At 42.8% G+C, this 22579-nt stretch overlaps 1 protein-coding gene across 1 annotated transcript in view; it reads right to left on the minus strand.

Moving 5' to 3' along the window:
• MSTO1 (misato mitochondrial distribution and morphology regulator 1) overlaps positions 1-22579 on the minus strand; it is a gene marked incomplete in the record, with an annotated part of 1162028 nt that overhangs the window by 17060 nt on the left and 1122389 nt on the right. The window contains 1 exon segment of the mRNA XM_044080162.1: positions 20013-20125. Within this exon segment, the coding sequence (XP_043936097.1) occupies positions 20013-20125 (113 nt within the window).

Genomic DNA, 22579 nt, shown 5'->3' on the forward strand with positions numbered 1-22579 from the left:
AAGTAATAGCAAAAGTCACTTTGGGGGTATACAACATTTAGCAAACCCCCCTCCCGCAATACCAGAAAATGTATGCAATTTAATGCACAGTGCCAAAAGCAACCCTACACCTTAGTATAAGATACAGTAATTGTCTATTTTGTAAGAAGGGTGCTTCCCTTAATCCAAGTACTTTAACAGGTTTCAAATGATGTCCCTTCTAGGCTGAGCCTTGCTCTGGCGATGGAGGAATAAGTGGGCAAACTGGCCAAAAGAGGGGGAATGACTGGCAGGTAACAGGGGTTTAAAGAGAAAAAAAAACACTGATCCTACATTTCTGCACAATTAAAAATTGGGGAGGGGGCTGAAGAAAGGACAGTCTCCCCCTTATAAGCAACATTAATGATTGCTTTAATTACATTTATTAAAAGCCACACAACATATCTATTTTTAAGAATTCCTTTTTAAAAAAAGTAGTGCAGTAAAAGAATGCGATTATTAAGATAAATGTCATACCATAACATTCCATCTGTGTTGTCGATCTTCATCAATTTGTGACTCGAGTATGGTTCCGATCCTCGGAACCGATTTGGCCATTACATAGCTCGCGCCAGCCAAACATCTCTCGAGCTACTGGTTTACCCATAATTCCCCTCTACATTACCTCAGATGGAGTTTGCAAGCTGTCAGATAAGATATACTAACTGAAGTCAAAAGACATGCCCAAGGTGTACCCTAAAAGGGAAACCCAGGAAAGCGTATTGCTCCACCAGGAATCCATAGTAGGGGGAAGGTAGAGTGGGATGCAAGAATGGATGACGATCAACAACACAGATGGAACGCTATGGTAAGACACAATTTCTTTATCTGATGTTGTCAATCTTCATCCATTCTTGACTCCTGCGACCGTCCCCAGCTACCTTAGATCTTGGGTGACCCTATGGAAGGACATTCCTGAGAACCATAGAGCCAAAGGAAGCTCTCCTCCTGGAGACCATATCTAATTTGTAATGAGTAATAAAGGTATGCAGAGTAGCCCATGTTGCAGCAGTGCAAATTTTGGACAAGGAAGCTTTAGAATGGAAAATGGCTGAAGTCACCATAGATCTGGTAGAATGAGCCTTTACTGGCATAGGGAGTTTTAGATTCTTTTTTGTGCAAATAAAGGAAATAATGTCTTAGCCATCTAGAAAGAGCAACTTTAGAAACAGGTTTGCCCTAGGTTGTGCCTGCAACAGACACAAATAATTGTTCTGATTGCCTGAATTGTTTAGAAATGTAGCTGCCTGTGCACATCAAGAAGGTGTAAGCAGTATTCACCCTTATTAAATTATTTTGGGAAAAATACCAGAAAGTCTATGGTTTGATTGATATTGGCCTCTGAGATGACTTTTGGAAGGAAGGACAGGTTTGTCCTGAGTGATACTCTGTCTTTATGGGAAATTAAATAAGAGGCCTTAGAACATAAAGCCTGTAATTCAGAGACTCATCTTGCTGAGGTGACAGCAATCAGAAAAAGAAGTTATGTACTTACCATAACGTTCCATGTTCATAGGTAGGTACTAGGCTATCTGTCCAAGGGCATTTATAAGCCTAGCCAGAATGTGTTGGCTTTCACCTCTCTTTTAAATTAGTTTCCAGGGCCACTGGAGTGATCCTAGGGGTAAATTATGATTTCCCATCCACTCATCAAGATTTCTCTTGAAGAGAGTCAGCGAGGGCTCTGCCTAACAAACTGGGATTCTATTCCAGAGTGAGGGAAGTCTCTGGGACAGGAATCTATCCCTCCAGCATGTCCTGTTTATTGTCATGCTGAGGTTTAATTCACTGGAGCGTGTGGCTCTAAGAGATTTGGTTTTCCTGAGATGGAGCATGTCCATTAATTCCGGGTTGGACATGGCCTTATACGTCAGGCAGAGATCACCTCTGAGCAGGCGGTAAGCAACCGAGTAGAGCTGGAGTTTCTTTAGTCGAGCTGCATAGGGCATCTCTTTGAGGCCCATGATCCTCTTGGTGAGGTACTTCTGCGGTCTTTCCAGCTGTTGCAGGTGTTGAGTAAGGTACATTCCAAATGGGGCACTGTACTCTATTATGGGCCTAATGAGTGATGAGTAGAGGGGCACAATGACCTCTCTTGATCTAGAGGTGAATTCTTTCGTGATTAGGTGGGCTACATAGAAGGAACTTCTAACCACTTTGGTAATGTGATTATCAAAGGAGAGGTTGCTATCTACCTGGGTCCCCAGGTCCCTATTTACATCTTCCATACTTAGTGGATTACCACCTATGTGATAATTCGTGGGCACTTTTGTTTTTCCCAAAGGGGATGACTATGTATTTTTTGGCATTCAGCTTAAGGCCATGTTAGTAGTCCATCTCACCCTTCAATCTTTACATATGGGATCAGAGCCGATCCTCGGCTCCGAATCGGCCTATTTACAAGCTGGAAGACTTCTGGCTGGCTCATGGCTAGGTAGGTATCCCATGGTGCACCAGTACAATCCCCAGATCTTGTTTGCTGCTGACTAGAAGAAATAATAACAGCCTACAGAAAAAGCCAATACTAAAAGGTCTCCATAAATAATGAAATTAGTATTTTTCTGTCTCCATGTACTTCCACAATGGGGGCAGGAGGGCGGGTTCGAAAGAATGAAGGGTGAGATGGACTACTAACATGGAACGTTATGGTAATTACACAACTTCTTTATGTTAAGTAGTCCTACCTCACCTTCATTCTTTACATATGGGACAGCGTCCCTAGCACCTTATCCTTGGGTGGCTCAAGGAAAAATACTCCTGAGTACCGTGGAAACAAAAGATGCTCTACCCCTGGAGGTTAAATCCAATTTTTAATGAGTAATAAAAGTATGAGGGGTAGCCCACGTAGCAGCTGTACAAATATTGTCAAGTGGAACCCTGGCTTGAAAGGCTGCAGAGGTAGACGAAGATCTGGTAGAATGAGCCTTGATTTTAAAGGGTAAAGGTTTATCCTCAGAACTGTAAACATAAGCTATACAGCTAGAAATTCAGTTAGAGTCACTTTGGAAACTGGTAAGCCCAATCTGGATTCGGAGAAGGAAATGAATAATTGATCCGATTTTCTAATGTCTTTAGTCCAGTGCAAATAAAAACGTAATTGTCTATGGACATCCAGTTGGTGAAACCTGTACTCAGCTGCAATGGAGTGATTCAGAAAGCAAACCGGAAGTTTTATGGACTGATTCAAGGTGGTATGGGAACAGACCTTAGGGACAAAGGAAGGGTTAGTACAAAGGGACACCCTGCCTTTATGAAAAATCAGATAAGACGGTTTAACAGACAAGGCTTGCAAATCTGACACCTGTCTGGCAGATGTGATAGCCACCAAAAACAACGTCTTCCAAGACAAGAACTTCAAAGAGCATGAATGAGAAGGCTCAAAGGGTGGAGGATGTTAATTTTGATAACACAAAGTTTAAATTCCATGAGGCCACAGGCTCTTGAACTGGAGGTCTTAGCAAAGTGGCACCTTTGAGGAAGGTTTTGCACAATTTATGAGACATCAAGTTAGAATCTAGAAAACCCAAATGGAAATTTGAAATCGCTGCCAATTGGACTCTGATAGTGGCAGCCGCAGATCCTTGGTGAAATAGTTCAGAAAGAAATTCCAAAACCACTGGAATGGAGGTAGTGAAGGGGTCAACATCCAGTTTCTCCGCCGAAAGAGAGAATTTTTTCCATTTACTGGAATAAAGTTTCCTAGGGGAAGGTTTATGAGAAGACACAAGGATATGAGTCACGGAAGGCGAGAAGTCGTGAAGCCTGACTAAGGATGGAAATGGAGCAGCCACGCTGTCAAATTGAGGGTGTGTAACGAGGGCTGAAGCGAACCTGACATGTGAGTCAATAGGTCTGGACCTGGGTCCAGAAACCAAGGATCATCCAGGAGAGGAGGCTCATGGAAGGGGAACCAAACCTGACGAGGCCAATAAGAAGCAATGAGGATCAATTTGCTTCCCAGCCATTTTGCTTTCTGACTAACCTTGGAAATGAGAGGAAAGGGAGAAAAAGCATACAGGAGATGCAGGGATCAATCGTAAACAAGTGCGTTTCTGGCTGACTCCCCCGGAGGGGGGATGAGGGAAAAATAGCTGCTGAATTTGGCATTGATTGGGCTGGCAAAGAGATCGCAGCAAGGCTGTCCCCACCTGCGGAAAATCTGTTCTGCTGTTTTCTGTTTCAGAGACCACTCGTGAGGCATCAGGATCGCCCAGCTGAGCTTGTCGGCTATCACGTAGGTTGTCCCTGGAATGTGCATTGCCACCAGAAAGAGCTGGGAAGATATCACCCATTTCCAAACTCGCATGGCCTCTCGACAGAGTGGGTAAGATCTGGTTCCACACTGTTTGCTGATATATCATACTACCGACATGTTGTTCGACTGTACTGCAATAGTCCCCAGAGGAAGAAGGTCATGAAGTGCTTGCAATGCCAGGAGCACCGTCCTCATCTCTAGAACGTTGATATGCAGGTGGGCCTCGTTGTCTTGCCATGTGCCTTGGACAGTCCTGCCTAGATAATGCCCCCCCATCTGTGAGGCATCCGTGGTCACAGTGGCAACGGGTTGGCGAGGAACAATTGAAGCGCCCGTGGTCAGTTGATTGGGTAATGTCCACCAAAGGAGGTCCTTTTTGCAAGATTCTGTCAGTAGAATGTGATGGGATAATGTAAGGTGCTAGAAGGACCATTGGGATGACAGGAGCCACTGAAGAATTCTCATGTGTAACCTGGCTAGTGGCACTAATAGTATGGTGAAAGCCATGGTCCCAAGCAGCTGCAGAACAATCTTAGCTTTGACCCTTCACAAGGGGAAAAGAAGAAGAATTTGAAGCACCAGGTTTTGTGCCCTTTCGGCAGGAAGACTAACCACCATGTTTACTGTGTCTATCTCTATGCCTATAAAAATCACAGACTGAGAGGGCAATAAGGCAGATTTTTCCCAATTTATAGAGATTCCCAGTTGGGCACAAAGCTGAATAGTATTGTCCCTGCTCTGAAGAAGTAGATGCCTGGTGGGGGCAGTCAGGAGCCAATCGTTCAATACGGAAACACTTGGAATCTTCAACATCTCCGGTGAGCTGTCACCACTACCATACATTTGGTAAATACCCTGGGGACTGTGGTGAGACCAAAGGGTAGAGCACGGAACTGGAAGTGACTGGCTCCCAGCCGGAAGCGTAGATGGCTACTTGACGCTCTGTCCATTTTTATGTGGTAATAAGCATCTTGGAGATCTATTGAGCACATCCAATTGTCTTTCCCTAACAACAGGAGTATAGACTGCAGTGCTACCATCCGGAACTTGTCCTTCTTTACTGATTCGTTCAATCTGCTGAGGTCCAGAATGGGTCTTCAGTCTCCTGTATGTTTTGGCACCAAAAAGAGTCTGGAGAAAGTTCCAGATCCTATTTGGTCTGCTGGGACAGTTTGGATGACCCTTTTTGACAGCAGCTTGTTGACCTCCACAGTTGCCTGATCCCTGTGATTGGGTGGAACATCTGGGATCTTCTTGGGAACAAAAGGTGGAAGAGAAAAGGGTATTACATAACCTCTGGTAATAACTCTTTGTACCTACTTGTCTTGAGTGATACTTAGCCAGGCTTCTGGATACAAAGAAATGTGACCCCCAACCGGCCCCAGAGAAAAACAGTCGGGCCCCACATCAGGAGTGCTGGTAAGGCTGGCCCCGAAAGGAATTCCGACCTCCCTGGTTTTGCAGACCGCTCCTGCCTCTATGGCGACGTCTACCATTTCCTCCTCCTCCTCTGCCTCAGACAGAGGAGTCACCCTGTGCCTCCTGGAAAATCCTCTGGGACTTCTTGAACCACATTTTACCGCACCTCTGATCCTTCAGGTATAGTCTAGAGGGAACAGTAAAACATACTCCCATGGCAGAGAGTGTTTTTCCTTCTTGCTCGCATCGGGTGAGAGTGTCCTTTACCTCGGATCCAAACAATGAGGAACCGTCGAATGGGGCATTGGTAGAAAAACGGTTCCTCAAAGTTACACAAATGCATCCAAGAATGACTCCTCAGGGAAATTCCTGAACCCCCTGCTCTACTCGCTCCATTGGCTGCATATGAAATAAACCACATGGAAGAGTTAACGATAGAGATCAAGGTGGATAACTGGGCAGAAACCTTGTCAGGGACTCCCTCAGTACATGTACCTGTGGAGAATCTCCTAACTCTTTAAGGAGATCTCTCTGGAGCCTCGTAAAGTGAGTAAGGTAATTCAGCAATCTAAGGGTAAATGCCACTGAAGAAAAGATACACTTCCCGTATCTGTCCATCGTTCGAGACTCCTTATTCGGCAGATGAACAGAAGTCGTCTCAGCTAACTCCTTCTTAGTGGCCGCCTCCACCACCATGGCATCTACAGGCACACTTTTAGATAAAAAGTCTTTTCCTGGAGGGGAAGAAAGGAAGTTGTTCATTCTCCTCGGAACTGGCTCTACTGCATCAGGAGTATTCCACACGTTTCAACTAAATCCATTAGTTCGTCGAAAGGTGGAGACACCCAAGAGGCAGAAGGTTGAGACCCGAAAGCCTTCAGGTACACAGACTCCTCTTTAGAAGGGGTGACAGTGGGCCAGCCGCACCCCTGTTTAAGGATCTCCAGGATGTCTACAAAGGAGACATCATCAGAGGACGACTTGGGGGACCTTTCTGACTCCTTGAGATCAGTGTCAGATGCCAAAGACTCATCCTGGGTGTCGACATGCTTCCTCTTACTAGTCCTCTTCCGTGGGGGCTCCTCGGAAGGGCATTCCAGGGAGGTCTCAGAAGATTGGGGGCCACCGGCCAGTGGCTCCTGAGGCTGGAGGTTTCTCTGCTGCCGCTGGAGGGAGTAGGAGCTGAGACAGAAGTAGGAGCTATGGGGGGGAAGAGTGCCGGTACCTCTGGTAGGACAGCACATGCCTCATCATTTCGAAACCGACCTCTCTGGCTCAAAGGACCTCTCAGGCTCTGAGGAGACTGAGGATGCCATCGGCTCCAAGATAGATTCAGGATCTGAACTCACCATAGCCCAACATGCCGAGAGGAAGACTCGGTACTGAAAGTGTCGGAGCAGAACTCGGCTCCAAAACAGCCAGAATGGGAGCTGGAGCCAAAGGTTCCAACAGTGGTACCAAGCACTCCGGCTCCGAAAGACCAGCATAGCTCGGAGGGGGAATGAACACAGAGGGTTGAACAGGCTCGAGTGGCTCCGGAGCCGACTGGGTCGGAGCCAACAACAATTTAGGCAAAGCAGATGACTTCAAAAGTCTCAGCACTACCCTCTCCACATCATCTTCCGATAAACTCCTGGGAGACCTGGATGACATAGTATAAGATCTCAAAGGTACAGGAGAATTCACTAGCAAGGAGACAGGTAGAGGGTCCACAGACTGGCTCCGAGAAGTAGTCTCAAGAGTCCCAGCAGTCGGCTCCAAAAAAATTGGAACTGACCCTTCAACAACAATGCCACTTTCAGTTGGCTCTGAGATATGTGGAGCCGATGAGACAGTTTTCGCAACTTTAAGAGGTGGCTCCGAGTATAACACATGCACACAGAGAAGAAAAAGGAGAAGGAGGAGGACTAGGTCCTCTAACTTAAACGGGTCTAACCCTGCAGAAAGGAAGATACCATGAGGACTAGGTCCTCTAACTTAAACGGGCCTAGCCTGGACAAGAAGGAATAGAGTCTTCTAACTTAAGACCCAACAGTTAGAAGGGCAAGAATATTACACTCAATAAAACAGTAGAGAGCTAGAGTAACACAAGGTCAACTGTTAAAACACAAACAGAATGAAGTTCTGTTAATATTAGCAAAACGATGCCAACAGTAAACTAATGAATTCTAAATAGTAAGCGGAAAAACGCCAAATTCTATTTAAACACAACAATGCGAATACTAGTGCGCAAAAGGCACCTACTCTAATCCAAATAGAAAGCCTGGTACACGGGGATACCAAGAAAGAAATTAATGGCCAAGGCCAAAAAGTGCAGCAAATTGTGCAAATAGAAGATAACAACTTTTAATAACAACTACGCTAATTGAATACCACAAACAGTAAAGATTTAACTATATTGAACTATATAGAACCTATTCTAAGCTAAACAATCAAGAAAACTTTGATAAAGGTGAAAAATATGCAAACACTTAGCCAGAGCCAAAGAGAAGCACAACTGAACTAGTCGACGCAGCAAACGAGATCTGAGGAGTGTACTGGTGCACCATGGGATACCTACCCACGAGCCAACCAGAAGTCTTCCAGCTTGTAAATAGGCAGAGTCAGAGCCGAGGATCGGCTCCGATCCCATATGTAAAGAATAAAGGTGAGATAGGACTACTTAACATGAATAGTTTTCCAAGAAAGAAACTAAGTCACAGGTCACTGCAGGTTGAAAGTGAGGTAATCTAAACGATGGCAAGACAATCATCAAGTCCCATGGTGGTAAAGGATCTTGGAAAGGGGCTTTAAATGAATTGTACCCTTAAGAAAAACCTTCCAAAGTCTCTGAGAGATTAAGGGTTGGTCACCGAAACCATTATGAAAATTTAAAATGTCTGCTAAAATAATCTTAATCGTGGAAGCCAAAGCCCCTTTACCAACAGTGATAGCTAAGAACTCTAGAACTTTTTCCACTGAAGCCAAAAAAAGGATCTAGACCATTCTCACAAGCCCAGAAAGAAAGTCTCTTCCATTTACTATGGTAGAGATTCCTGGTGCAAGGTGTATGCGATGCCAACAAAATGTGTCGTACAGGAGATGGAAGGGCACTGTGCCTGGTGACTAACAGAACTGGAGAAACTAAGCAGTCAGCTTAAGAGTTTGTAGACTGGGATACACCAGTCCCTGGGGGTGAGACAGATGGTCTGGTGCTGGGTCCACAATCCATGGGCGATGGAGTAGAGGAGGTCATAGGAAGGGAAACCATATTTGTTGTGGCCAGAGTAAGGTACAATGAGGATTATTTTGCTTCTCAATCAAGTTGCTTTCTTGAGGAATAGAGGAATTATAGGAAATGGAGGCAAGGTATAAAAGAGACCCGGGGGCCAATTGAGGAGAACAGCATCTCTCAGGGACTCCCCTTGAGGGGGAATTAGGGCAAATTGCCTTCTACACTTATTCAGAGATGAAGCAAACAGGTCGCAGAAAGGCTGGCCCCAGCAAAGAACAATCTTCGTCGCCACTCTGTCATTTAGAGACCACTCATGAGGTGTACCAATGCATCTGCTCAGTTTGTCTGCTACTACGTTGGAACTCCCCAGGATGTGCATTGCTGTCAGAAAGTGACTCGAAGTTATAGGCCATTGCCACACTCAAAGGGCTTCTCGATGCAGTAGGTAGGACTTGGTTTATTTTATTTATTTATTTATTAGGGTTCCCCCCTGTACTGATGTACCAGATTACGGGCATGTTGTCTGATTGAATAGCTATCGTTCCTTGAGGTAAGGCAGAATGAAACACTTGCAATGTTGGAAGCATTGCCCTCATCTCAAGAACACTGATTTGCATGTTGGCCTCGGAGGAGGAGAAGTGCCTTGGACTGTCTTCCCTAGATTTTGCCCCCCCCCCCAAACTCCATCTGGGAAGGATCCGTGGTCACTATGGCCTTGGGTTGAGGGTGGACAAAGGGGCAGTCCAGAAGAATGTCCTTGGATTGCATCCACCATGACAGATCATTTTTGCATCTACTGGATATAAAGCAAGATGATTCATGGGATGAGTTAGAATCGACCATTGGTTTGCAAACATCCACTTAAGAAGTCTCATGTAAAACCTTGCCAGTGAGACTAATGTGATAGCAGCTGCTATAGAGCCCAGTGCTTGCAGGATTTGCTGAGCTGGTATCTTGTTTGAATGAAGTAGGGGCTGAACCTGTGATTGTACTTTCTTCAACCTGTGGTGGGGTAGCGATGCTACACAAGACTGAGTGTTGAGATGAGCTCTGATGAACTCCATATGCTGAGTATGGGTTAGCTGAGACTTCACAAGGTTTGCTGTTAAGCCCAAATGAGGAGACAGTTTCAAAATGAAGTTCCTGTTTGTAGAACTAGCAGTGAGGAGCCAGTCATCCAGCTATGGAAACACTCGGAATTCGTGCAGCCTTAGATGTGTTGTGACTGCGGCCATACATTTGGTAAACACCCTGGGGGCTGTAGTGATACCAGAGGGCAGCACTCTGAATTAGTAGTGACTGGCTCCCAGCCGAAGTGGAGAAACTTTCTCAAGCATTTGTCCATTTGATGTGGTCATTTGCATCTTGAAACTCGAAAGAGCACATCCAATCCTTTTCCCTCTAAAAAAGGAAGTATGGATTGAACTGTGACCATCCGGAATTTTGACTGCTGAACAAATTTGTTCAGAATGCTGAGATCCAAAAGTGGTCTCCAGTCCCCTGACTTCTTTGGCTCTAAAAAGAATCTTGAGTAATATCCGGATCCTAGATGGTCTGGTGGAACTTCTTGGATGACTCTTTTTTTCTAGCAGCTTTTGGATTTCTAATGCTGCTTGAACTCTCTGACTGGGTGGAACATTGGGCAGTTTTGCTTAAGTTCATGGGGTAAGGGTGAAGGGGATAGAATAACCTCTGGAAATAATCTTTAGCACCCAGGCATTGGTAGTTATGTGTTGCCAGGTGGTTGGGTGCAAAGAGAATCTTCCCCTGACTGCTTCCAGAGGTGAGCAGTTGAGCCTCCTTTCAGGAGCATTGGTAGGGTTGACCAGAGAAGGACTCCCTGGAACCCTGGTTCTGCAGACCACCCCTGTCTCTGGGACGGCATCTTCCATTATAACTCCCCCCTCTGCCCCTGGTAGATAGAGCGATTATCTAATGGTAAGGGAAAGGGAGGAAACTACCAATGATGGTAGTGAGAATTATCAATGGTAAACAGACACACACAGTCTCTAGCAGGTAAGACTAGAAAAGGGTTTTAGAAGTTAGATATCAAGAAAAAGCAAAGGAAAGAAATTTTACTTAGCTCTGAAACAGGAAATGGCTGACACACCTTAGCAGTAACAGCGGCAAACGAGAGCTGAGTTAATGTAGAAAAGGGCATCATGGGGTGACCAGTGGCTCGACATTTTTGGCTGGCGTGGGCTATGCAATGGCTGGATTGGTTCAGAGGATCGGAACCGTACCCAAAAATCAAGAATGGATGAAGACTGACATCAGATCTACAGTTACAGCAGGATCAAGTAAACAGCAGCAGGACTGCTGAAAGTTGCATATGCCCACTTTAAGATATAAAAGAAAGAATTATATTCCCTTTATGTGATACTGTCCTTAAGAAAAACTGTATAAGGCTCTTTACATTTTAAAGCATGAAGCACAAAAATTCTTGTGGCTGGACCAATGCTTACTTGGTGCATACTGAAAGCTTTTGCCTCCTTTATTGGATTAGTTTAGCCAAAATTTAAAAATAGAAAATACTGAAATAAAAATAGTTCTTTCAAGTTTTTGGTGTACTGTGGTGTGTGTAGGTATTACCTACTGGCTAATGGTGGAAGAAACATAATTAGTGTTGAAATATGAGTACTATAATAAAGAAGAGAGTGTAGCAGACAGGTAGACATGATGTCTTGTGACATGCAGCTGGTGAAGCTAAACAGTGCGGTGACCATAAATAATTTGAAAGCCATAAAGACTGAGTTGTGGAACCCGATTATAGTGGTTAAAATGAACATGAGGGAAATGGCCATGACTACAATGGATGATGTTGAGTTTCTGCATGATCAGCAGGAAGTCATGGAGACTATTTAAGAGCAAATTTACCAAAAGTGGGACAAAGCAGTTGAGACAGTAAAGAAAAATGACTGGACTGAACAATATCTGACTGGAATAGACAAGGCAAGAAAGCAAATTTTAGACTGTAATAGTTACAGAACATAAGTAAAGGAAAGAACTGAAGTACATAAAAAAGATGGAGAAACGTGATTCAGTCATGAAAGATTCACTGGGGATATCCCTGGAAAAGCATGTGTCTCGGGCAGACTTGGATCTCAAACATGGGAAATCTAGACAGATAACTGATGGAATTCCTGACATATTTTATGACAAAGAACACATACTGCGGAACGTTTGGCAATCAGGTAGAAAATAATTAGCAGTGAGAAAAACTGTGTTCCTAGACCATGCTTCCTCTGAGGTGGTGTTGAAGAATCACTAAAGATTTCTGGATAAAATAAAAAAGTGCAATGAAGGAAGCTGAAATTTAAACTGTCATTCCCTGCTATTTTAAAAGTGTTCTGGGATGGAAAAATACAAGCTGCTATCCTCATATCAAGAGACCACTCATGAGGAAAAAGACTTGGCTTTAGAAAACTGGCAGTTACTCCTAAATGGCTAAACGGCTGGAGTAAGGTATCCCTGGCTGTGATCAGGGACACTTATATGGGGGCAGTGAGGAACCAACTGTCCAGGTATGGAAAGACCTGAAATCCTTGCAGCCGGAGCCAGGCTGCAACCACTCCTATGCACTTAGTGAACACCTGGGGGGAGGGGGGGGGGGCGATGAGACCAAATTGGCACGGCTCTGAACTGGTAATGATTGGTCCCCAGCTGGAACTGCAAGAGCCTCCTGGATTGTCTCTCCATCATGATATGATGATAGCTGTCTTTAAGGTCTGTCAAGCACATACAATCATCCTACCTCAGCATAGGTAGAATGGTCTGCATCACGATCAGCTGGAATTTAGTCTACTTTATGAAGGGATTCAATCTACTCATATCGAAAATCAGCCTGAGGTCCTTGTTTGTTTTTGGCCACAAAAAAAAACATGTGTAAACCCGGGAACCTCAATGGTCTGGTAGAACCTCTTGAATAATTTGATTTGCAAACAGCTTCTGAATCTCTACCGCTAACTGCTGTTGCAGATGGTGGGAGGGGGATGTCTGGGAGACGTCTGTGACTGAAATTTGGTAGTTCTAAAAATGGACTGGTGTAGCCTCTGGATATAACTTAACACCCAAGTCGAACAGTTGGGCAACCCCTCCAGATTGCTGGAAGGGCCCTTGGAGAAGGCACTGTTAAAGCCTTAATTTGGCAAATTGCCCCTGCCTTGCAGGCGGCATCCATTTTGGTTTCCTCCACTTGCCGCAGGGGGAATCCTCAGAAGGAGCATTCAGGGGAAGCTACTTTGATTTTATAAAAAAGAGATGTCTGTCTCCCTTCTAAGCAATTGACAAGGTTCACTGAGGGGTTGCAAAACGCACTCCAATGGCAGACAGTATCTTCCCATCTTGCTCGTTTCTAGTAAGAGTGTCCTTAACCTTCGGCCCCAGCCAGGAAGAGGCATCAAATCGGGGTTTAATAAAGGACAGCTTGAAGCAGTCCACAAAGTAGCACAACCCCATCCAAAAGTGGCATTGCACACCAGCTGCTTTGGAGGTTCCACTGGCTGTGATAATGATAAGCCTTAAGGAGACATTTGCAATAAGCTGGAGAGATGACAACTGAGTCTCTAGTGTCCACTGAACCACTGAAGACTGCTGCTTTTTAACATTCCTAGACACTTTATCCACAAGACTGAGCTGAAGCCTTGTCAGGTAGGAAAGGTAATTAAGTGCCCTTAAAGTGAATGTTGCTGAGGCATAACAGTGCTACCCTAGATGGTCCAAACCCTGAAATTCTCTATCTGAGAGATGGACCATAGAACTCTCCCTCTGAGATTTACTTCTTCAGGGGCAGCTACCACCTTGCATGTGGTAAGAATTTTGTCAGGTTTCTTGAGGAATGGGCTCCACCACATCTGGTTCCTTCAACTCTGCCAGAGATACCAGATGGATGAGTGCACTGAGAGGGGTAACCCCTAGGGTGTGGATGGGTCCAGGCCAAAGGCCTCTAAAATACTGACCCCTCCAGAGAAGGGGCTTTGGTGGTCCAGCTGGCAAATAAGCTCCAAGACTGCACCAAATGAGGTGTCATTGTGCTGTGATTTAGAGGACCCTTCTTGTTCCTCAAGGTCAGCATCTTTGGACTTCCTAGATAGCTGCACATTGAGTAACAGCTTAACTCTAGCTTTCCCAGTGTGGAAACAGAAACTCAATAAAGAAGACCAGTAGACTTTCCCTGGATGCCAGGGAAAAAGAAATACACAGCACTTGGAAAAAAATCAGGTACAAAAAGTGAGGAAGAAACACTGACTGGGGAAAGTTCTACAGCTGTTTAGCAAAAAGCAGTGCATCTTCCAGAGATGACTTCCAGTAACCTGCAGGAAGATATAACACAACTGCACACAGACCTGGTCAAAATAAAACAATGATGGAGTATATCAACACAAACAACAAAAGGCTGGAAAATGGATGAAGCTTTAAACAGATATTTAGATGAGGTGGCAAAAATCAGAGGTTGAAATGAAGAAAAGACTGGCTGAACAGGAGACTGCTCAGGAAGACATGTTTCAAAAATAATAGCTTTACAGGACAGAGCATATAGGGACAACTGAGATTTTCAGCTATACCAAAGATGTTGGAAGGAACAGACTGCATTAATTTTATGAAAGTACAAATAACTGCACTGGTATTCCACAGCAGGAGTTGTGAGTTGAAAGGACGCATCGTGTGTATGCTCCAAACCTGGCTATGAGATAGCAACATACACTTTTAATAGTAAAGATAATCATACCACCAGAAGGAGTTGATTCTAACAAAACTGGGATAAAAGGACAAAACACAAAGTAAGAGACAGCAGAGTGTTTGCGGAGAATGATTACTCATTGTACACCAGGCAGAAGAAGAATAAATTCATTCCACTATTCAGGGAATGTCAAGACACAGGTGTAAGATTCAAACTGCTGTACCTGGCTGTATTCAACGTATTCTTCCTGGGAGGGATAACATTATTTTTTGATTAAGTACATGCTAGGGAGGAAATATGGAGCATACAACAGTCTGTCCAACAAAATGTGAGCTGTGAAGCAGAAGGAGATTCTACTTCCTGTTTTTCTGATAATAAAGACCACACAGAGACTGCACCTACAAAAACCTTTTCCACTGTTTCAACAGAAAATGGTGGAGAGAAAGAAGGGAGCATGAAAGCTGACTAGAAGAATTAAGAGTATGTTGGAAATGAAGCAGACAGGATTTGGGAGATGGCGACAAACAGTAAAAAAAATAAATAAAACAGCAACAATGTGGGATTACAATGCAATAATTATATTTGTTAAATATGACAGAATAGGAAAATCTGGAAATATTGGACTTTTTCAGAATTTTGTTGGACTTGTGGGGGACTCTAGTACATACCCTACTTCATGTCATTAATGTTCGGAAAATGCTTTGGGGAGGGGAAGAAAGTTAACTGCAAATAAAGAAAAAAATTTTTCTTAATAGTACTATTTTTGTGGTGCATGGTTTTCTTTGCATGCCATAAAGTAAAGTTTTCTCAGTTATTTGTAAGTGTAATGGAAATTGTAAACAGGTGCTGCTGTTCTTTTTTTCTCCTTTCTTTCTCCCTTCTCTCTTTCTCCTTGTTTAGTTTGTTTTAAGAAATGTAGGCACTGCAATTTAAAAAAAATAATGCCTGGTTAAAAGAGCATGACAAAAAAATTATGTGCTTTTTTTCTCAATCATGCATGGGGGAATGACTGGATTAAGGATGTTAGATTAATTTAGTAACAAGTGTTAAGAGAAAGCAAGTAAATCAACAATAAAAGTGATTACTATGAATCTTTTTTTCTAGCAAATGTATGCTTAGTAGAAATTCTGTATCTGGCTTCATGTCTCCATGGAGACAATCTGATAATGAGAAACTAGCTGTCTGGTTCTCATGTCTCCATAAAGACAATCTGATAAAGAGAAATTGGTAACAGTCCGGTGGAGAGTGATTGGCTGAAAAAAAAAAAGAAAAGAGAAACTGTCTAGGAGATAATGTTCTCAGAAAGCACTGATGGGTTTTCCAAGTGGGAAGAGCTATAAAGATATGACAAAACCAGTTAGCACTTAGTAGAAGCACAAGCTGCATCATGCACCTTAGCATGGATAACCTTTCTTTTCGGTTAACTCAAGTCTGTCAGTGTGGCTGTCAGTTTGGGACATTTGTTCATATTAGGAGATATATATAGTTTTGTGCATTAGTATTAAATTAATAGGTTTTAGTTTTTTTTTTTTTTTTTAGGGCTTTCAATAAAACAAAATGTTTTGTAAGATGTGTCACAGGTTCAAATGGATATGACAAGAAATAACTTTGTAAAAGTTCAACCTACCAAAGAGTGTATGCATGTAACATAAAAGCAGGAACTAGAATTTAACAAAAAAGGTGTTCTACATAAAAGTTGGGAATAATAACTTTTTAATACAATAATGCTTTCTGCAATGTCTTTAAATGTCAATTGTCTCACATTTAAATACAAAAAAAGAAGAACTATATTAAAAATGTAGAGTGCAAATAGCTATGCTACATGAGATACACATGGAAACAACTGAACATCTGAATTTGATAAAGAAAGGATTTCAGGATGATTATTCAGAAGAATACCTGGGACAAAGGAAATAGGAGCACTTATATTAATTGTAAGAGGAGCTGCAACAGTGATAGAAGAGGATAAAAAAGATAATAAGAGCAGGTTTGTAGTGCTAAGGGGCTACTGACAAGGGAGGAGGATTACACTGGCATATATTTATATTCCACCTAAAACTGCTACATTGGAACTTAAGAATATTCTGGGAGAAATAATGAGTTTTCAACAAGGAATATTACTTATAGGTGGTGAATGGAATTTGATTTACAGTTGTGAAGATGTGTCTCGGAATAACAAAGAAGGGTAGAGATTTGAAGAAATTTATGAAAATATTTGGCATGGAAGATGTGAACTCAGTAACAGGAATTCAGAGTTAATTTACATATTATTCCCCAAGATGTAAAAACTGGGCTAGGCTAGACAGAATTTATATTTCACAGGAACATGAGCATTTAATTGAAGGTCTTGACCTGTATCCATTTCAGATCATGCGCCAACAATAAAAACACAGGATAATGAAATAAAAATGGTGCTTTCCCACCTGCCTGGGAGGAATTTAAGGAATGGGTAGAAGAGATTATTTGGGAGCTATACAAGAATACAGAAATTACTTCTGAAAATATAGCTAGGGAGTGGGATAACATTAAGGTGGAGTTTAAAAATAGGGTGGAAATAAAAGAAAGGGAGCTATGGTTAAACTGTTGTTGTTTGTCTTTTGGCTTTTCCCGGTAAGGGGTCGCCACAATGGAACTCCGGTCCGCTAATGATTGGCAGTAGATTTTTATGAAATACCGAGGTGCCAGCTCGACGCCCAACCTTCAACGAAGGCACGCCCATTTACGCATGCATGCCTTTCGAATGCTACCCAACCGCGGGGAGGACATGCAGGCTCCACACAGAAGGCATTCCCAAGCCCAGCCGAGAATCGAACGGGAGAAACTCTTGCTGTGAGGTAACAACGCTACCGCCATACCACCGCAGCATATAGCTATGGTTAAAAAGTAACAATAATTATTTAGAGGGACTGACAAATGTTGCAGTATTGCAGAATGGGGGAATCTCACAGAACAGAAAGAGGATCAGCTACAGAATGCTAACCAGAAAATAAGGGATTACCTCAATAATATACTCAAGTTTAGAAAGATTGCTGTTAAGCAACTGTTTTTGATAACAATAGTGCACAAAAACTTTTAGCACAATAACTCAGGCAACAGAAAGTAGATGGTATTCCTGTGGAAGTTTGGAAGCTAGGAGGGAAAAAACTGATAGCGATCTGGAAGGTTTTAACTGCATTTTAACAGAAAGAGAAATACCAACATCTTGGAAGAAAGCAGTGGTAACTGTAATACCAAAAGAGGGTAAATATCCATCAGATCCACCTTTTTACAGGCCCATTTCAATACTAAACTAAGATTATAAGGTGTTTGTGTCTACAATGGCTAAAAGAATGGCAAAAGTAATGCCAAAATTGATAAATATGGATCAAAGTGGTTTTGTGAAGGAAAGGCAAACATTTGGCAACATTAACAGAACACTGATGATCCAGAGGGAAGCAGAATGTAAGAAAATACCATTGTTGTTGGGGAGTCTTGATGCAGAGAAAGCATTTGACAGAGCAAGCTGGGACTTTATGAGAAGGGCAATGGAAGTATTTGCATTTCCTGAAAAAAATATAAGGTTGATTAGCAGGATATATGAGGGCATGGATACAAAAATTAAAGTGAGTGGGGTCCTCTCTGATAATTTCTACTTGAGCACAGGAACCAGGCAGGGGTGTCCTCTTTCCCCCTTGTTATTTGCATTATATATAGAACCACTGGCAAAGAAAATAAGGGACTAAGAATAAGAAATTTAAGGATATAATTGGTATGGTAATCAAGAAAAACTGGCACTACTTGCAGATGATATTTTATACCTGACAAAACCATAAACAGACATTACAGTGTTATGGAACATTTTGAGACAGTTTCAGATCTTTTCGGGATACAAAATTAATGAAACTAAAATAAAGGCAATAGCGGAAAATTATGTAACTGCATATGAATTGGTTCAGCAATATTCATATTTATGGGGACATGATAAAATGAAGTATTTAGGAGTATGGATTAAAACTTATTCTGGTGTAGCAGCTAAGGATATGTGGGAAGAGACTAAACAAAAGATAATACAGAAACTGAGAAAATGGAAGCTTTGTTATGTGGTATGGATCGTAAGATTCAAGTGGTTAAAATGTTTTTAGTCACATTAGTCTTATACACAGGTCAGGCATATTTTTATCAACCATCAGAGAAGTTGTGGATAGCAATTAATAAAGAGCTGAAGGACTTTATCTAGAGGGGAATAAGGGGAATACGTTGATTCTTCCAGAAGAACAGGGCAAATTGGGGTTACCCGATTTGAAGTGCTACTTTAGAGCTACACAATTAAGGTTCCTATACATACCACAAGCAGGAAAACTATAATTCAAAGTGGAAAGGGATGATGATGAGACACGGGGGGGAAGCTCAAGAAACAAGGAGGGATTGGGAGTTTGGATGCAGATCTTTAAGGAAAACAACAAGAATCATACAGAATATTATATCTATAATGTAACAGAAAGTAGCCTAAGAATTATGCCAACACAGGAATGGAGAAAGGAGATTCTGCCATTAGGGATGACGGCAATTAGGGATACAGACAATAGGCAAGAGAGGGTTGGAATTTACTGGAGAAAACTGGCAAAGAAAGAAACGTATTGGGAGCAAATAACTAGAGAGGGAGAGGTAACAGAATGGGAAGATGCCAAGAATTTATTTGGACTGAGATTGCCTTCCCTATATCAAGGATTGATATCAAAGTACAGGCAAAGAGAAAGGAACATACGGGTCCTAAATGAAAACCCAGCACTGGTAGAGTTTAGTAGCATCTAGAACAGAAGCTGCCATTAAAAAGTTATTAGTAGAGTATATAAATATTGTAGGATAACTACAAGAATCAATCAGAGGAGGTTAGAAAGGACTGGGAAGAGAGACTGGATAAGCAATTCACAAAGAAAAAATGGGGCAATAAAAGTATGCCTCCCAAACATGCAACAAAATCTAGAAGATTTAGGATATGATTACATAGACATTTTTATACCCCAAGTAGACTTCAAAGAATCTTTCCCCAGGTAGTCAGCACATGTAGGTGTGATGGGGAAGAAAGAGATAATTGTGTACATAATTTCTCTCTAAGCAGTCTTGCCCCATTCCAGCAAGTACACTTGGTTGTTTCCCAGGTCTCCACCAGGGGAAACTGCACCAACACTGTGCGACCTGCCCATGCATGCAGCCCTTTCCTCCCCAAGGAGAAGACAGCAGAATATGCTCCTTCACTCCTCCCCCATCACTGCCAGGATCCTCCACTGCTGGGGCTGCTAAATGAACCCCAGTCACAAAGACTGCACAAAGGGCACCATCCGTCTGCACCACACAGTCAGGCTCCTCATTAAACAGGAAGTTAAATTATTCTGCAGTATACATAAAATAAAGAGTTATGCTAGTCTGTTTTCAAAGCTATAACTCACCAGTTTCACTTTTGGATTCTTGCAGAAAGCCTCTTCTGTTCACTTGTGAAGTGAAAATTTGTGGGTAAGAAGCTGCCAATCTACAAGGAGATTCAATCAAATGGAGTGCAGTACTAAAAAAAGAGAGAGAGAATATTATCCCAGGTTGCAGTAAACAAACATTCAACAACTGTTAATAAAATACACTAATGCCTGTTAAGCGACTTAAAACAGATAATCTATAGCAGACAAATTTAGTTCAAATCCCCCCTACATTCCCAGATAATATACCTAGAACCATACCTCCACCTCAAATCTCCCTAGAACAAGTCCTGAAGGCACTATCCAAGCCCTAGAATGAGAAGTTATGTACTTACCATACCGTTCTATGTTAGTTGTCTTCTTCTCGCCTTCTTTCTTGCTGGATGGGTTTGGAGCCGAACCTCGGCTCCGACTCGGCCTATTATTAAAGCTCGAGAGCTATTTTTACCGGCTTGAGGCTATCCTATGTCCCATAATGTTAGGCATGATATACCCAGATCTCGTTTGATAGCTAACACTATGGACATACATGTCCCCACCATGACAGAGAATATACATATACATATATATATATATATATATATATATATATATATATATATATATATATATATATATATACACCTCTATATATCTAAGTATATAAAACTCTTATAAGAGTTACCAAGAAAAGGAAGAGAGGTAGCTAAGGAGATAACTCTCATGATAACACATCTCATTTGGTCTTGCCAGGCTAGGGGGATGGAGGGTGGTATGCAAGAAAGAAGGCGAGAAGAAGACAACTAACATGGAACGTTATGGTAAGTACATAACTTCTCAATGTTAAGTTGTAAATCTCGCCTTCATTCTTGCTGGATGGGACAGCGTCCCTAGCACCTTAGTCCTGGGTGGCTCAATGGAACAAACTCTTGAGTACAATGGAACCAAAATCAGCCCTACTTCTAGAGGTAATGTCCAGCTTGTAATGTGAAATGAATGTATGAGGAGAGGTCCATGTGGCCGCTGCACAAATGGAATCCATTGGCAATCTTGCCTGAAAGGCTACTGAAGAAGCTAATGCACTGGTTGAATGAGCTCTGGGCTTAATAGGGAGTTCTTTATGCCTCAAATGTAAATCAACATGATAACAGAGGTCAACCACCTGGACAAGGTTACTTTGGAAAATGGCAGGCCTTGCTTCCCTTCCACGTAAGACAGGAAGAGCTGTTCTGATTTCCTTGTCTGCTTGCTTCTATCCAGGTAGAAGCGTAATTGACGGTGAACATCCAGACAATGTAACTTCCATTCAGACCTATTAGTATAAAGTGGGAAGAAGACAGGAAGATCGATGGTCTGATTCAGATTTTTTTTTCAGAGAGTACTTTGGGTAAAAAGGACGGATTAGTCCTAAGTGACACTCTATCTTTGTGAAAAACAAGGTAAGGAGGGTGAACACAAAGGGCTTGAAGTTCCGATACCCTTCTTGCTGAAGTGATGGCTACTAACAGAGTTTTCCAAGAGAGCAACTTTAATGAACAGGAAGCAGGAGGCTCAAAGGGAGGGAGAATTAAAGACGACAGCACCAAATTTAGGTCCCATGGTGGGGGAGGATCTCTTACCGGGGGCCTAAGTAAGAGGGTTCCTTTTAGAAAGGCTTTACAAAGTTTGTGTGACATAATCCTGGTCTCTGACAATCCAACATGAAAATTCGCAACAGCATCAGCTGAACTCTGATGGTGGCTGAAGAAGAACCCATTTGAAAAAGTTCTGCCAAAAACTCTAAAACTGTATGGACAGGAGCTGTAAAAGGGTCAACTTGTTTCTCCCCTGCCCAAACAGAGAAACGCTTCCATTTGCTAGCATAAGTCTTTCTGGTAGTAGACTTGTGCGAAGCAAGGATGATGTCACGAACTTAATGAGAGATTGAGGGAAGCCTGGCTAGGGTTGGAAGTGGGGCAACCAAGCTGTGAGGTTGAGAGATTGGAGAGATTGATGCAGCCCGCCCGACTGATGTCAGAAGATCTGGTGCTGGGTCCAGATGCCAGGGCTGATCTAGTAGATGACATTGCAGGAACGGAAACCAAATTTGTCGAGGCCAGTAAGGGGCAACAAGGATCATTCTGGATCTCAAAACAGTTGCTTTCTGGATTAACTGAGTAATTAAGGGAAAGGGGGGAAAAGCATACAGAAGACCCCGGGGCCAACTGTGGACTAGAGCGTCTCTGGGGGGAAGACCTGGAAGAGGGTGAAGAAGTCTTGGCACTTGCTGTTTTGAGGGGTTGCAAAAAGATCACAGCAAGGCTGACCCCACCTTCTGAAAATTTTTTCCGCTACTAGCTGGTTGAGAGACCACTCGTGGGGCATGAGAATGGCTCTGCTCAGCCTGTCCGCTATGACGTTGGACTTCCCGGGGATATGCGTTGCTACCAGAAACCATTGAGAAAAGATCGCCCACTGCCAAAGTCAGAGTGCTTCTCGACATAGGGGGTAGGACCTGGTTCCGCCCTGCTTGTTGATGTACCACACTACAGACATATTGTCTGTCTGAATTGCAATAGTCCCAGTGG

The sequence above is a fragment of the Protopterus annectens genome, chromosome 8.part0 (genome assembly GCF_019279795.1).
Source record: "Protopterus annectens isolate FY-2018-M chromosome 8.part0, PAN1.0, whole genome shotgun sequence".
Classification (NCBI taxonomy): domain Eukaryota; kingdom Metazoa; phylum Chordata; order Ceratodontiformes; family Protopteridae; genus Protopterus; species Protopterus annectens.